The 18,645-nt window shown below is 35.2% G+C and overlaps 1 protein-coding gene across 1 annotated transcript in view; it reads right to left on the bottom strand.

Annotated features, from left to right (window-relative positions):
* The window catches only part of bbg (PDZ domain-containing protein big bang), a 956,487-nt gene that overhangs the window by 20,719 nt on the left and 917,123 nt on the right, over positions 1-18,645 (bottom strand). The window contains exons 5-7 of the mRNA XM_081748413.1: positions 4,531-8,447; positions 2,886-3,044; positions 894-1,022 (exon numbers count right to left, since the gene is read on the bottom strand). Coding sequence (XP_081604539.1) covers positions 894-1,022; positions 2,886-3,044; positions 4,531-8,447 — 4,205 coding nt within the window. The remainder of the gene's footprint in view (positions 1-893; positions 1,023-2,885; positions 3,045-4,530; positions 8,448-18,645) is intronic.

The raw sequence follows: 18,645 nt of genomic DNA, 5'->3' as shown, positions 1-18,645 counted from the left end.
TTTCACCTATTGATGTTAGTTGCCAAAGTAACATAGTGTTTCAGTAGTAGAAACTAAATGATGAATTATGTATTCTGTGTCTAGTGTATAAAAAACATCAACATAAGACGATACACGTATCCATATTTAAGTATCCGTTTAATCTCCATGACATCACATTTATTCAGGCAATATACTTGAATATTCCTTATTTAAAGTATCAAACACACTTTCTTAAAATAATATTCTTACAGTTCCACAAAATATTCAATCTACATAAATTACACAATAATATAGAACCTTTTTATAATATTTATACAGTTCTCATTTCATTTGGTTACGTAAAAACCCAAAGGTCGATATTTTTATTCAGGTTCTGTGCATCGATTAACATATTTTCCGCCTACTACAATTACAATAAAACATAAAGTGCTAAGTTGTTCCTTTACTCCTAACGAACTGTTTATTTTTGGAATTTCTAAAACTACAATGTTCACTTAAATCCATGAGTTCTACATTTATATTCTTATGTAGAGTCGAAAAAGAAAAAAAAAACATTGCTAGATTTTCCTCATTAACTTCAGGAAAAATTGATTAATTTGAATAAAGTATATTTAATATGGGAAAAATGTTATGTGTACGTTCCGAAAAAGCACAGTTGGAATTGTTAATTTGCTGTGAAATAACTCTATGAAACAAAATCAATAGATGAAAGCACTTTTGCTTCTGACTGTACAACTGCACAATTGTATAGTGTTTTATTTATTTCTGTCCCCGGAAATTTTATCATGGCCTTTTAAATCACATTCTTACTTGTATCTCTACGTTTGGGAAACAAATCTTTTGAAAGCTAAACAATATTACTTTAAGACATCGTCTTACTACAGAAAAGAGTGATTGCTCAATATTCTTACCTTAAGAATGCTAAGGGCCTCTCGATGTGTAACACCTTTCATGCTTCTTCCATTAATAGACAATATCCTATCACCTTTCTGAATTCTGCCGTCTCTATCTGCTGGGCTACCAGCAAGAACTTTATGAACCTGAAATACAGACATAAATCATTATGAAGTACCAGTTCGTATATAGAGTGAAAGTACAGAAGTTTATGCAAGTAAATCGCATGTATGTGTTAATGAAGAGCACGAAAAGACAATACCAGGAAAGAAGATATTCGTAACCTGGTGTTTCATTGTATTTGTATGTTTATTGTTGGAAAAGATGAAGCTGTTAAGATTTAGCAACTATTTTCACATTTGCGTAAAGCAGTACCATAAGCAACATAAGTTATAAATTCATTAATTTATTAAAATTATATGCGCGTATTTGTACGCTACATTTCCTCGACTGGCACCATTTCCTCTTTACGACCTCCTAATTGCTTCTGCGTACTATGCATTTGCAGATTCTCGTGTAATCATGCCGTATGAAGCTACAAAATTCTTGTGATTCAGTTGTTCCTAAGTTATGCTCAGTATTTTGTACATTTCAAACTATGCTGAATTGAATTTTATCAATACTGAAAGTATTATCACGTAACTGATACTATGAGATTGGTATCTTTTACAAATTCAACATTATGATATTTCTGATATTATACATTACATACAAACGAAAAAAGAAAACTATTATATAAGACAAAAGAAAATTTGTGGCTGCAATTCTGCATTTTAGAAGCTCTGTGTTTCCCACACTTCACTGTTTTGTGATGGCTCATATTTTAGATCTAAGCTTCACAACAGGGCATTTTATCAATTTACTTTCCATCCAACAATAAAAGCAATTACAAACTACAAAATAAAAATTGCCAAACTAATTTAAGTTTTAGGGCTACACACAAAACAATCCAGAATTTTGTCAACAAAATGTACACTGAATCATCAACTACTGTATTGCTAGAATTGATTAATAATTGCGATGCTTATTCCAAAAGATTCAAACAAGCTACACTATAAACTGATAAAGTTTTATATTGTACATGCACACTTATATTGGCATTTAAACATGTTTACCAAAGGAAATAAGCTTCCCTGTAACCCTAAATCAATAAACATAAGAATTGTTAAAAATAAGCTTGTATCTTTACGTCTTGTCTTCCACAAAATATTTTAAAACGAAACCCACAGTTAAACTGGATTCTTGCTTAAAACATCGAAGAATTTGCAACTGAAATCAGTATTCCATACATAACGTATCTAGAAATACTCCCTACTAGAATTAAAATACTCCATTATATAGTTGGAATTCTCATTCCTAAGGGTTCAAACAAGCTATGCTACAAATTAATGAAGTTTTATATCGTACATACACTCTTATATTGAAATTGAATGGGTGAGTTGAAAAAGGAACATATTCCAAAAACCTCAACTTTCAAGCATTGGGTGGAAACATGAACACATTCCAGAAATATCTTCGATTTTTCACACATACGTTACCGTAGACTTCAGTAAAGAAGACCTAAAATTAATGAATGCATTCCTTGTTCCTCTCAAGCGGTGTAGGTACATATAAAATGAATATAACCATTCCAGTTTAGCTTGCCTATTTTCTGGAATGTGTACCTTTTTCAACTCACTCGTTCAATTTAAATATCTTGAACAAAGAAAAAATAGTTTCCTTGTAACCCTAAAGGAATAAACATAAGGATTGTTGTAAAAGAAGGACCCAAATCAATTAAGTTTTCTCCAACAAGATATTTTAAACGAAATCCACTATTAAACTGAATTTTTATATGTAATATTAAAGAATTTATAACTGAAATCAGAATTTCACAATATTTCCTGTTGCAATTAAATTACTACAGAGGAAACTAACAAATTATAATATTCATTCGGACTTAAAATACAAATCACATTGCCTCACTGCATGCAATATACACTATATTTTCAAAAATAAATTGCACTTACTGTAATTTCTTTAGCTTCATAGTCTGCACCACCTGCTAGCGTAATTCCTACACTGCTGCCAGCCAGTTCCCTATGAAGAACAACTACTAACACTTCATGTACTGGGGTTCCAGATTCTTCCAACGATTGATTTGCCTCATCTATTAGCTGTTGTAGCTCCTACATAAAATAACACATGAACGCAAGAATTATACAATACATTTCAACACGTAAAATGAAACATTTTAACAAATTTATGTCCATTATGTTAATATGAGCAATGTGATACTTATCGTAAGTAAACACAATGTAGGTTTAAAATTCTATGTAAAATATGAAACATAAGTTATTGTGAAAACTAAACTCCTGGCGTAACAGCCCTTAGAAGGCTATGGGCTACGGTACCTATTTTTGATTTGAGTCACTGGTGCCTTAGGGGTGATGTGTGGTCAGCAAATCGGCTCCCCTCACCTTCAATGCTGGTTTTCTAGGCCGGAGTTCGCTACTTCATTCTTTCAAATAGCTCCCTAATTACCCTCACGACGCTTGGTGAGTACCGCGATCAGCAGCGCATATCTGTCTTCAACATTGGGAGGGGGGACGGGTAAGACCGTTCCCATAATCTTTTTTTTTTTCTTTCTTTCTTGTCGATGTCCACAATATTTATGAATTTGAAAAACAATGTTGTGGAGAATCAGAAGAGCAGAGTTGTCTTCAACGTTGGGAGGCGGGCAGATTTGAGGCTTATTCTGGGGGACATCAATTTCACCTCACGTTCCTTTGTGGCAATCGGACAAAAATCATCAAATTTCTCCCCCAAAACACATTTCAAATCGGATTATTGGGGCGACATTCCCCCTCAGTTCCAAAATTGGAGGGGACTTGTCCTCCTCATCCCCTCGGGATTTGTACCAGTGGCCGCAATGCCAAAACCATCTTATGAGTACGAATGGTCCTCACCTTTCTTCTGACCAAACCTGTGTGTTTACTACTTGACTTCACTGATATCACGAGAAATGTTATTCCAGTGCGACTATGGCGTTGGCTAAATTGTCCGAAAACTGTCTTTTAATCTGCTGATTACTAAATTAATAACATATCTAAACTTTAAATAAATATATTTGTAATGAAAACAGCGTGAGAAATTTCATGTTACCGCATAAGGAAATTTCTATGTTTGTGCAAATAAGTATGTGTACCAAGTCTTTAAGGTTTTTCTGTAATGATTATTTATTACAATCTACAATCTGTAGTTCTCGTATATACTAAAAAATAATTTAATTGGGTATTTTCTTTCTCCTACAGTTAAAACGTTACACAGCAGGATTTATTAACATGTGATATTTTAGTTCTGATTATGAAGACGCCAACTAAATTAGAAACTCAAGAAGCAAGACGATAAAATGTGATAAACGTAAAAATAACTGGTTTAAAAGCATTCATTACCTGTTTCCTGCTTGAATGTGACATTTAAATGTGCTTTATCATAATGAAATCAATGTAAATGCAAGTTAAACGTGCTTTAATATAATAAAATGAATTGGACGAATTGCTGTGTACTAATTTGAAGACAAACAAAAAATAAAATGACTGCAAATATATGCAAATGTATATTTAGTGGAATTCAAAAGTGGAATATGTGTGTAGTTAGTTTGGAGTTATTTACCTGTTGTGAGATGAGACTTGTCGATGAAGCAAGTGAAGTGATGCTACCAAACTGCTCTCTCTGGTTGGAGACAAGGCTGGATACCGAACCATAATGTGCTGGTGTACTGCTTTCCTCACTGGTAGTAGAATCCAAAGACGATACTCGGACATGGTTAGGAGACAACCCTAAGCCACCTCTGCTGTTCCTTCTAAGATACTGTTGCTGCTGTTGTTGTGGTGATATTGTTGGTTGTTCTTGGGCGCTATTCGTCAAAGCCATCTCAGCCTTTTCAAAGGCCTTTCTAATATCGTTTACACTAACAGATCGACGATTGTTGGCTGCTCTCCCATTGCTCAGCGATGGAAGAAGCAAATCCAAAAGTTCCCGACTGTCGCTTCTTCTTTGAAGAGGGCGAGGGCACTCTATTGACTTGGATTCACCCCGGGGAGCCGCCACTGGAATTTCTACTAGATTTTTATTACTACCACTATTACTATTATTAGTAGTATCTCCAGATTCTACCAAGGAAGTAGGTCTTGATGGTAGGCTGTCTTTCCGTTCTCTCATTTTAACGGGCGAACACTCAGGCATGCTCAACTTTCGGTCTGGAACAACCGGAGGAACCACAGGAATTTCCTTCTCCTTCTGGGGAGTTTCCTTTGTCATGGATTCCGTACTTCTTCTCTTCGCTGGTTGCACGGGAACTGGCTGCCTTTTATCTACACTGCGATTTTTTTCCTGTTGTTTGCTAATACTTGCAGCAGTGGGTGTTGTTGGGACAGGGATGGATGAAGCATCACTTGATATTTGATGCCACTTTTCAGCTATTGTTTTAAAAGACTTGGCTTCATTTTGCTGTCGAATGCTTGTAACACTGCTTCTTTGTTGACTATTCTTTTCGTGTATTGTTTCTTGACTATCCGTTTGATCAACACTACAAGAACGGCTATATCGCGGTAATCTTGGCTCCATATGCTGTTCTTCTGATTCTTTATTAGCGCCATATTTTCTTTCCAATTCAGTCCATCTGTCAGTAGGAACATGGTTAGAATAGGAGTAACCATCCTTCTGCGTATCTTCAGTGCCACTACTATCACTTCTTAGTGAATCACTGCATGGCGATGAAGCACCATCTGAGCATTGGGCTTCTGAGCTCAATCTTCTTCCACATACTTCCTTCCTTAGATCGTTTAATCGAGAATTTGACACTGTATTATCACAAACCACTTCTTGCATGTATGCGACTTTTACTTCTGTGTTTGGTGTCAGTAACAAATCTTCCTGTGCTATTTTATTCGTTAAATTTTGTGGATCTCTTTCAGACCTCCTCTTTGTATAATCAGCACCATTTGAAAGTGTTCTTGGAAGACTGTATTTTGGGTTAGGTACATCTTCATCATCATCATCTTCATCATCCTCTTCGTCTTTAGCCTCTGTATCTTCGTCCTCTTCAAATTTTCTTTGAATTAGTGGAGAACCAATTTTTAAATCTCTACCACTACTATATTTAGCAGAAGCAAGTACATTCTTCCTGTTAATAGCTTCAACACTTTGTGGCTTAAGAATACGCTTGTTATTAGAACCATCACTACCACTTGTCTGAGAGCCCGAAGTCAGTGTCGAAGTTGTGGAGGCAGCTGATGAGACAGACGCAGTTGTTTCCGAAGATAACGTTCTTCGTAATGCTACAGGACGACGTTCAGATTGAGCCTGACTTTCTGTTGGTAGACTGTGACGGTGTTGACTACCTTCGGCAACTGTAATACTATTATGCCTAGATTCCATATGTTCTTCTGGAAGGGGAGATGGTGGTGGAGAATATCCATGAGAAATACTTGAACGGCTAGAGCTTACTGCAGAATCATTGTCACTGTCTTCACTACCTCTTGAGGTAGACGTCACATGAAGGAAGTTGTCCCCTGCTAACTGTCGTTTCCCTAAATTATTGGTTTTGGAGTTTGAAGACGTTCTCTTAGGCAAAGGTGACAGGGAGCTATTAATTACAAGAGTATGTTCGTCTTTAACTCTAGATATTAATTCTGGTGAACTACCATCAACATGTGAGCCAGAGCTGAATTCGAAACTTGAATCTGACCTTGGTGACGTGATACTTTCGAGAGATTTCGGTTCTGACCCAAATGGTGATGTGGAGTTGAGACTCAGAGCATTAATTTGGGTTGGTTTAATTTGTTTGCTAGGAGAGGACGGAGTTATTTTGGAAGAATCGTTATGCCTTGCATCTTCTTTTACTGAGTTTTGTTGTGATGGCGAGGATGAAGAATAAAGTGCGAGACTCTTTCGCTTGAAGGCGGGAGAATATTTGGGAATGTTATTGGCAGGAGATGGGCTTTTCCATGGTGGAGAAGTAAGATCTGCTGTTACATTTCGATTTATTCCGTTGGTAAAAACAGACGAAGTTGAATTTCTTCTCAGGGAGCCTGTATTTTCACTATCCCACCTTCGTTGTGAGCTAGGAGAAACTTCATCTTTAGCTGGTAGAGGTGACTTCACAGAAGTGAGAATCGAGTCGCGACTCTTGATTTCTGGTAGATCATATAGCGATCTCGTAGTTGGAACTTCGGCCTTTTCAGGGATAACCAATCCTCGTAGTTTGGACATACTCTTCCTTCGCTGCTCAATTAAAGCATTCAGTGACTGACGCCTTAACTGTTCCGTAGAACTTGTGTAATTTGGTCCTATGGTCGAATAACCACCCAAACTGTGCCTTTTGGCAGTATTAGTAGATGCCATATCAACTAATGACTGAGACCTCGAATGCAAATTTCCGCTATGACCAGAAAAACTTGATGTTCTTGTCAGTGTCTCCTTTTTCTCCCATACATATTTAGGTTGTGTTTGTTGTGATGATACACGACTCTGTTGGCGAGGTAAAGTCGAGTAGCCACTACTACTAGTGTTGCTGCCGCTTGAATAATATGATGATGCAGAGGAAAGGGACGAATCAGGTGAACAGGAGGATGACGATGACGATGTCAAATCAATTGTACTTTTCGCTCTAGTATAGTCAAACGATCGTGGACTCACATTTTCCTTCCCTTCGGTATTACTTAGACTGACATCACTCATGCTATTGAAAACGGAGCCTTTGTACAATGTAGTCTGAGCTTGTGGTACAGGAGCTTGACCAGAACATCCCGCACTATCAACGCTATGGATTGACTTTGATAAAAACTTAGAAGATAGATTTCGATCTTCGTGATACGATGATGTGGTGTTGCGATTATTTGACAGTTTGGTGACATCTTCGGAACTCTTATATTTGCCTAGTTTTCTTGCGGATGGTTGAGGAGGTGCAACTGGTATTTCTTCCGACTTATCCCTTGAGAACATGGCAATTTTATCTCTAACACTACATTCACTCTTTTCGTCCTTCCTCCATGTCCTTCTTCCAAGTGTATCAGAAGAAAACGCACGATGAGGAGGCAGTTTCTTGGACGAATTTTCTTCTGTGTTTGACACTAAACAACTGGACGATTGTTGTTTAGAAAGGAAAGTCTGCTCTTTCGTGGTAGGAGTAGCAGTGTCTTCTTCTTTATTAGCATCTGTCGTCTGCGATGTTGGTGGACTAGAAATGGGTAATGGCGGAGAAGTGTTCTGTACCGTGGCGATTGATATTGAACTCTGAACATTATTACTACATTTTATAGAAGTGTCTTTAATTCCTGACGTGGCATGTGATGAGATCAAATCAGTCTGTTTGATCATGTGTTTCTCTAAAGTTGGATCTGTGTCCATTGTTGACACTTCTGATGGCACTACTAGGTTGACAGGCTCTTGGTAGTTTGGAGGGAACTCATGCCCATCTGGTGGAAGTCGAGAGAAACTTGGTGGTAGAGAGTCATCCAGGGATTGGGAGTATCCGTGTATGGCTGTTGAAGACTCCAAGGAGACCAAGGAGTCCATAGTTCCCAGTCCTGAAAAGATAAAAAATGAAAATAGGTTTTAGTCTTTTTCCCAGATGATGGAAGCACGATAATTAAAGCATAGATAACATTAGCTGGGATACACTTATATAGTAATTAATAATAACACGTATCAACAATATACGTCAAGAAAGGACAATGTCAAAAAAAAAAAAAAAACTGTATCATCAAATGTTGAAGAAGAAATACGGAACTTCTACAAAAAAATCAGTTTAACGTCCCACGATTATACTCTTTAGGCTAAGGGAGACGGATGATTAAAGCAAGTGAATGATGATGGAAGAATTGGTGGAATGAGATTGTTGGACGAAAACCAACAGACGCGATGTTGTCCACTACGGACTTGGTTGGCCGTGGGTCGGCCGGGGAACCTCATGCACTAGAGGTAAACGCTCTACCACTAAGCCACCGTAATAATATCAATACTAAGTCAGCTTACTATACTAATCATAGAAATAGTTGCTGAATGATTTGAACGACATCACTGGTAAAGACTGTCCGATTTTCATGAAAGATGATGTGTGTTCTTTGACAATTAAGAGTTTATTATTCTTGTTTGGAGCTGAAATTAGTCAGAGGTAAAGATCCTATTAATCCTTTAAAAAAAAAAAAAAAAAAAAGTTCAATGATAACTTTCTTTAAAATAGAAGATTTTCACTTTCTTGCAGAAATCCCAATGGGGTCGTTATTGGGGGTTTAAGTTTAAGGGAAAATATTTCAGAGTAGCTTTTGTTCAAGAGAAGAATACGATTTCCGTGGCACATGGCGTACATTACCTTTATGACTTGAACGAAATATATGGGATGATGGGGTTGAAATTTGGTCAGTTAAAATAATGCAAGTTACCTAACTTAAAAAAAAAAAAACAAGAAACAAAAAACTCAATTCTACAGTTAACGCTTCCACTACTATGTAGTATCTTATACCTAAATTATGGAATGTTATACACGGTTGCGCTAATATGTTTCAATAAGGATATAAATTTATTGCAGATATAAAACAAGTTGCAATTTTAGACACACTAGAATATACTTGTGCATGATGCAAGATAAAGGACGTAAGAATAACCATGTTTTCTTTTTCTTTTATTCTTTTTTTTTTAAAAAAAATTGTACTTTGAAATATACTTAAGTTTGACGATGATGTAATCATGGATAAACAAGGGACGCAAAACTTAAATGAAATAAAATCTTTTAAATTCTACGTTCCAGGGATATGTTGGCAAGACTAAAGGAGACGGTGATGATGAGAAATGAATGAAATGGTGGAGTGAAGAAAGTGGGAGGAAATGAGAGAACCCCCCATGGGAAATATACGTACACAATGTTTGTCCACCACAAAGCTCACTTAGCGTGAGTTGGGATCTAACCAAGGACCCCATGCACCAGAGGTGAACACATACCACTGAGTCACCGCAACCTGATGTTGAATCCAATCCAATAAGTATACTGCGGAAGGAATTTCTTTGGCATTAACAACTCACCCCTTATTTGCTAAAGCACGGTGACAAGAGACTCCAGTGTTGTTCATGTGACTACTCTTTGACTAAGTCATTTGACATTTAAGTCTTAAAACATTTGACATTTAAGTCTTTGACATTAAAATCGACTACAGATTTTAGCTAGTGAGACCATGAGGTTTTTGGGTATCACTGAGGCAATCCCATAGCAGTGACTATGTATCCGAAATTAGGAATGGCGAGATTGCACCCACTCAACTCTTAGACCTTCCTATTAGAGATTTATAAGCGTTATATATATATATATATATATATATATATATATGTCTGTGTGTGTGTGTGTGTGTGTTAGAGAGAGAGTTATATTACCTATTTAGAAAGCAATTAAAACATTCATACAAAAGGCGGATATTATGTTGAGTTATTCTGATCTAAAACACATTTTTCACATCTTGTTTGTTTCTGCTTCTGAATTACTACAACATAACTCAACAATAACACCAGGTGTGTGCCATTATTATTGTCCGTGACTTACATACTTTAGATGTAGAAATAATCTTCTGAAGCGAACAAGCAGCAGGAGGGGAAAAAAGAAATTGTAAATGCATTTCCAATCTTGAAGTGACGCATGAAATGTTGATGGCAATGAACATTCCTAATCAAGAAAACGAAACACGGTAGGAAGTTGTAATGCACGTCTGTGAAGACCGCAAGGGGTCACACCGCAGCAGCCTACACATATGCATTGTGGCTTACACATTGAGATGAAGGTGGACTAGTCTCATATTTTTCCTTTTAAAAAAAAAAAGTCAAGGGTTAACTGGTCTCTCCCTCTGACGCCCAGCAGTTAACAGTCATTTCGCAGCTCTATCACTCGCTAGTACAAAATAAGTTCTTGTATGGCAAGTCAGCCACTGGTTTACCAATGCATAAGAGGATGGAAGAGGAGAAATTAGCATTCCTTGTAGCATACCATGAAATTTCCTTTCGTACTTCATATTTAGAAACTAAGTGAACTGCAGGAATCTGAACTCATTTTTCATAATTTAATACATTTTAGATCAGATATGGTTTCATGTTTCATCGAATTATGATTATCACAGAACTAGTATAGCAATTAAACAAGTTGATGTTAGTCACATGATTTGATAAAAGAAAGCTTTAAAAAATATATGCACCGACTTCAAAATGTGCACTAAACGGAAGAATATAACAAAAGCACTAAAAAGCACGCAATAATAACTAAAGGTTTAAAAGCAGAAAATAATTTATTACTGTTACATATAAAACACTTCTTGAAGTCGTGCCAAGCCGAACAAATTAGTGCCTAACATAAAAATGTTGCTTACCGCTTTTATTATTTTCTGCGTTTTAGTGCACATTTAAGTCTGTTCACATTTTCTTAAAGTTTATTTATTTTTAAATTTATTTTTGCTTTTTAATGTATTTTTGAAGTCACTTATTGGTCTTTTAAATTTTCCTTTCATTTTTTCATTACCTCAGTAAAGTTAGTTACCTAAACTAAACGTAGGACACTAATTCTCTATTAAAAAAAAGTTACCTCCCTATGAAACATGCGTGAAGAAATGCACAATAATTAATTATGAATAAACACATATATAGTAATTATGAATTATTATATTATAGGTAAGAACCTTTCTTGGAAATAAGCAATTACACAAGTGAGACCCGCATCAAAATATCACCCAATCTAAAAAGTGGTTAGCCTTATGAGCAAGAGATGGCATTAGTGTTCCAAATACCAGGATATATTATTCGCAACCAGTCCAATCTAACGTCATTTGACAGTCGAAGGTAGTAAATGTACAAAAACAAAAAATAAATAAAATAAATAAATAAATAAAAATAAAAATAAAAAATAAAATAAAATAAAAAAAAATAAAAAATTCACACGTAGAATCAGACGTAAGGTATTGAGTCCTGAAGATGAGTGAGCATTCTGTAAGACAGATCTGCATTTTACAATTTTATTTCGATAAAGACGCAAATGCGGCGAAGTCCGCGAAGAAATTTGCAGTGTTTATGGGCAAGATACATTATCAAAAGCAACAGCCAAAAGATGGTTCATTCGCTTTTGTTCTCGAAATGTCGATTTCAAGCTGCTCCTGGCAACAGGCAAGCAATCATGGGGAAAAGTGGATGATATTCTGGCAAAAGTTGAGCAAGACCGGCATGTGAACAGCCTTGACATCGTCAACGATCTAATACCCAACAATAACTGTTTTAAACAATTTGGAGAAAGCAGGCTACAAAGATTCACTATGTATAATTCTAATTGAAAGGTATTCGGGCCTATAAGAGAAAAGAAAATGGGTAGACGGTTCCATTTCCTTTGAACGAAGGTGTAGTTGGCTGTCAGTATATTTTTGTTAAATGTATGACGTTCCCTATAAACCAATGACAAGAGTCTTTATTCCTTTTTTTATTTTACTGTTGATTTGGATAACAGCAGTCACTGGACTAACTTGATAATAGGAGAAGTTAATTGAGAGCTCTTGTTTCTGCGGCAATAAATCTTCCCACATACGTATATAGTTGCTGATTATACTAGAGGTCTTTATCATCGTTTAAATATTTAATACCGATATATACGGAACTTGTAGTATTAAAATTCATTAACAAATTTTTCTCAGATTTGTACTCAACCAATATTATTATGTTGTATTAAATTCACGTTAATCGTAAACATGTAGTTACGATTAACGTTAATCGTTAATTAAGCATGAATATTTTTAACGTACCACAACATATAAAAAATCCGTATTGAAGTATAGGACAAACAATAATTTTCAAGAATGTCTTTCCTTTACTATTGCACTTGCTATTAATACGCAATTTGGATAGCTTCTTTTCATTCATTCATTCATTCATTCATTGGAATTTATTTACTCAGCCATCCAGAATTAAGTAACACCTTCTGAATAAATCCTCAGATTAAGAATTAACTTTTGTTTAAAAGAATGCAATAAAATAATGCATACAATTCTTGGTAGTCAAAATGACCCACATAATTAACCATGCGCTCAACGCATAGCAGCAGCACTGAAAAAAAAAAAAATATTTGCATAGCCTAGAAGTTTAACCGCGTGGTGCCTATGCTGAAGTAATCAAAATGGAAATTGAGTGATGGTTGGGAAAAAACGAACACTTATAAAGTGTCTAAGTGTTTTGTAGATTATAACATCTGTGCTGTTCCTTCAACACAATATATCCGCATACACATAATATTTATGATAGGTCGTGAGAAAGGATTAAATGAAAGAGGAGAAAAATCTCTACAGGATACCCTGTATTTATTAAACTTATGAATATTTATAACACACAGCGCATCAATCAACAAATTCTTCATTCGGAATTTGGATGCCTCTTTGCAGAATTTCAGCTGTCAGTGAAGACAGAGTAACAAACTAGTTTGCTGCATAGACATGCAAAACAAGAACTACATTAACAGACAATTGCTTCATTCGCACCACATACCGTTTCACGCTAGATCAATGGTTGAAATGAAGACAACCGTTACAATTAAACACACGAATTTAACTTTCATTAGCAACCTTCAAAACAAAACTAATTCTTTTAAAAGAAGACTAGAAAATAAAACAAGACTTCTGTTTCGCAATTTCTACTTCTGTAACTTGCAATTCTGAAAGTAGTTAAAGGATCGAAGTTTGTACTGAAAGATGTCAACTACACAGCCAAAAGATTGTGGACTCTCATCAAATATGATGAGGTCAACAGTAGTGCTTCTGTTGTAGATAAAAACATCTCTTCGATATCCGGTACAAGTGAAAGCGAAATTGGTCAAAGCTGTGTTCTTCAAGGGTGTATATCTTAGAAAATCTAGAATAGGTTTAAGAGCGGTTCACAATCAGCAGTGAAGAAAATTAAATAGTATGATCAACTCAAACAACTCGAGCATAATTGTGTCTTTAGCTCATTTTTAATTTCACATAGTATATAGTTGCTTATACATATGTGCCAAGTGATTAATGCTAATTTCTGTAAATCCGACAACAGGTAAAATAGTATATTCTGATTCTTCTTCAAACGGGATCGCATTTACATAAAAGAGAAACTTGCAAGAGAAATTTGATTCGTTGGGGTTGTAAAACGGGAAAGCGATAATAGCGCACGCTAGCATATATACAAACGAGGTCCTATGATATTCACGTGGTTACCATCGCCCAAAGGTTCAAACTTTGCATGTGTGAAAAAAAAAACTTTACACTTGACTCGAAGATCAAAATCCGAACATGTTGCTCAAAGGATGGGGAGCACGAAGGCTCAGTGGTAGAGTGCTTACCTCTGGTGCGTGGGGTCCATGGTTCGATCCCAGCCCAAGTGAGTTTCTAGAGGACAACATTGTGTCCATGGATTTTCTCGGTTGCTTCCGTTTCCTCCCACTTTCTCATTCCACTAATAATTATTCCATCATTCACTTGCTTTAATCATAGTCTCTCTCAGCTTAAAGGGTATAATCATGGGACACTAAACGGAAAGATTTCATTTCATTTGTTTTTGTGTTTCTCGAAGGGTTCACTGTGGTGGAGGGATAGACACTATTCGATATGAGGGGGGGAAGGACTTATGGAGGGAATTATTCTAATTTTACTTTAATCGTTAACAAAAATATCCGTATTTCAGAAAATAATAAAAGAAATCGTCAGATGGCAAGTTAATTCTATTAATATAGCTCAATATGGTATCCATCTGAAATGCCAAGTGTTTTAATAAAAGCGTTCCATTTTAAGAATAAGAAATAACATGATAAAACATATGTCTATTGAAATGGACAAAGATACTGAAAGGGTTACAATCAGGGTGGAAAAAAATCATGATTTTTTTTAAAAAAATCATTTTTGTTGATTTTTTTTATTTAAATCGATTTTTTTGATTTAAATCAAATCTCTCTCCTCGTATAATACAAGTCGCGAACTGAAGAAAAAGCATTAGGAATTAGTATTAAATGCTAATTATGCCATTTAATTGAAAGTATTGGGGTTGAATTTTGAATTATCCCCAATCGTTAACCTATATCAATCCCAAACAATGTTTCTTAACCCTTTTAAATTATGGCTCATTTTAAAGGTAAATTATAGACTTTCAGTCAAGCAGCTACAGCATCATCCGTATTTATCCTAGGATCATGGTACATACATCACTCTCTTTAGAATAGAACAGCTTTTGAAACGGTAACATTCACATTTCCTTATCATGACCCTGAAGCGGGAAATTTTGAGAGTAATCGTCATTTCTTTTTATTTATTTTTTTTAAAATCCCCTCTGGATTCCCCTGTGTTAACTCACAGATCTCAATATCAACTGGGAAATACTAAGGGGTGTACTAAATGTGTGTATAAAATTTCAAGCTTCTATCTTGAGTAGTAAGGGTGACGAAATTATTTAACAATGAGCTAAGAACATTTCCACAATGCCCCAGATAACCCAGATGTAATATAAACATTTCCTCAGACATCCCTATTTATCCTAGGATCATGATTTGTACATTATTCTATTCAGAATAAAAAAAAATTTCAAACGGTACCCTTCAAAAGTTTCCATCATGTATCTGGGGCGGGTAAATCACACACACACAAAAAAGGAATTTTCTGTTAAAAATATCTTTAAAATAATTACCTCTGTGGACCCCTCCCCCTGTTTTAAGGCAGAAATCTGGAACAAATCTGAAAAATACTGAGGGGTGCTCTGAGTAAATGTGCAAAATTTCAATCTTGTAGGTGCAAAAGTAAGCCCGCGAAAAATAATATTTCCCAAATACCCCACAGATTCCCGTATAAAACAGGATCTTAGGTAACAGTTTCCTGAGACATCCCTATTTATACTAGGAGCATAGTACGTAATCATTTTCTTCAGAATAGAACAGCCTTTTAAACGTTACCATTCATATGTCTCCATCTGAGGCGGGAAAATAACGAAAAAAGCTAATTTTTGTTAAAAATATTCTTTTTTTAAACATTTTTGCCCCTCTGGACCTCGCTGTTTCCATGCAGAGACCTGAAAACATCTGAAAATTATTAAGGGGTGCACTGAATGAGAGTACAAAATTTCAGTCTTCTGAATGCAAAATGTAACCCGCAAAAAAAAATAATAATACGCATAACAAAGAATATCTTTTTAAATTTATGACGTCATCACACACTATGCCTCAATGCAGAAAGGCGTGAAAGCATATGTAACGTGTTCTAAAATGCCTCCAGTCTTAAAGAAAACGAAGTAAAAATCCTTATTGGTATTTTTTTAATCGAATAATGAGGAAAAAGTACAGCAACGTTCATCAAAATGACACATTTTTTCACGAAAGTTACTGATATTTGGCAGAGTCCTATTTTTCAAAACTCAGAACTAGATTGCGGCATGAAATACATATATTTCACCTGAAGTTATAAAATTAAAAAAAAAAAAAAAGAGAGGGGATAGGACCCCTCTAAATACGCCCTATTATCTGGGAACGAAGAAACAGACAAGCATAAAAAAAAAAAAATTCGTCTTAAATGTCGATGGTGATTTCCCCGTTGGAGTAGGTAACGATTTTAAAACCCAAACCCAATATTACGAAAAGAAGAAAGCAGGATTGCTCCGTTAACTATTCAAAACGGGATTTTCCCTAATCATCTACTGCATGACACTTGTTTACATACTATACTGTACATTTGAGTCTCATTGTATTAAGATTATTAACTTCAATAATCGAAATAACAGAACAGAAACGGGATTTTACTTATTTTCACTTTAAATTAATTTATTTCGGAATTCGGTTTAAATCAACGATTTTTATTAAAAAAATCAAGTGATTTAAATCTTGATTTAAATCGTGATTTAAATCATACTGATTTAAATCAATCCACCCTGGTTACAATGCATTTTTCCCCCCAGAAGACGAAGGATTTTTGGTGTCCTTTCAAAAGATATATAACTTGTTACTAATAATTACTATTCTTATATTTGAAACTCTTTTTCGTTAACACTTTTTGGAAAAGAAAAAATGACACTTTATTAGAGCTTGTTAGACATGTATTGACAAATAATAGAGAAATAATTGATGCAAATTGCAAATATCTCGAAAACTGTATATGTATCTTTCACTGTATTAGTAAACTATCAAAACAAGAATTTTCGTGAAGAAGTTCCAAAATCTGATCAGCATTTAAATTGCTCGATTTTATTCTCAACAGCAAAATCATGAACACGACACACATTCAAGTAAGCTTCCCATGTGACAAAAGAATGTATCCGTGCTATATAATAGCTTGAATTTAAACAAAGTATTCCAATAAATGTCCAGGGATATACGCGCTGCGAATAGGCCATAATTCATTTGGAATAAAATGTAAGGCAAAGGGCCTGCTACGCCCGTGGTCGCCTGAAAAAAAAAAACTACTACTCTTACAAAATGGGTCGAAATAATACATTGGGTGATTGTACTGATATTCTTGGAAACTATTGGTATAGATAAAATTGTATTCATTAACATCGAATTGAGTTCGTATCACTGAATAAAGCATTGACATTCATAGTAATATCAAATAAGTATTTCACCCTATGAGATATCAACAATTTGAAAATCTCAATCACGCAAAATTTTAACAAATGTCTACGATGTAAAAGTACGCTCATTTTAATTATGATCTATATTTATTAGAAAAGGGAAATATAACTAAAAGGAATTGAAATATTCATCTATTAAACTAAAAGATAACCAAAATAACTATAATAATTAAATGGTTATTCCTATTGATGTTCTTCCAATATATATCTGTATGCACCAGAGGGAACTAACAAAACCCCTATTCGTCCTATCTTCCAAGAGAAAATCGGCTACGGTTGTTGGCATCCTGTTTGTAGACACATTATATTTCGTACGTATAATCGATCTCTCAGCAAATACTTTATGTCTGTTCCAATCCAACTTGATTGAAGTTTTCCTTAATTCCGCCATAAAAGATTATGGTATACCTTTTATCCCCCCCCCCCAAAAGAAACTTCATTTTGGGGAAATAGGGTAGGGCACACGGTTAATCAGTAGTATAGCGCTCACCCCTGGCATAATTCCAGGTCATCTGAGTCTCTGGAGGACAACATCGTTTTCTCGCGGATTCCCCACTCCTCTCCCATTCTCATTCTACTACCAATTACTTCAAAATTATTAACTTGTATTTATCACTCTTTATCCTAAAGGGCACAATCATGGTATGCTAAACTTACAAATTTGTCTATTCCTTTTCCGAAAAAAAAAAAAAAAAAACATTAAGGAGAGACGACCTACACAGAGACTTGAAGCGACACACTTTTTAATTCATATTAAATGTCCTCAAAAATTTAACCCGAAAATTTAATTTACAAGGATTCGGTTTTACGAGTAGTACTTGCATAGCAACTATTGTACAGTCATACCACGTTCAAGATACTAAATTCTTACTGGAATTCAACCTCGAACTTGTGCATACACAGATGCAAACAATTTCGATGACACAAACATAACGCAGTACAATTAACAATAAAGCATGCATTGTACTGTGTAAGTAGAGGCGGAATGAATAAATACACATGTGAGCTCTCTACATACTAAATAACCACGTATGGACAAACAAAATGGTATTAGTAAGAAAGGCTCGACCTGATTGCCTCAGCTTTTTTTTATGTTTATATTAGATCAGTGGCAAGAAGACCTTTTCTCAAAGACAGTCAAGT

Source organism: Thermobia domestica, chromosome 2 (genome assembly GCF_964235325.1).
Source record: "Thermobia domestica chromosome 2, izTheDome1.hap1.1, whole genome shotgun sequence".
Classification (NCBI taxonomy): Eukaryota; Metazoa; Arthropoda; class Insecta; order Zygentoma; family Lepismatidae; genus Thermobia; species Thermobia domestica.
Note: the sequence above shows the minus strand (reverse complement) of the source record. Positions and strands in the feature narration are given on the sequence as shown.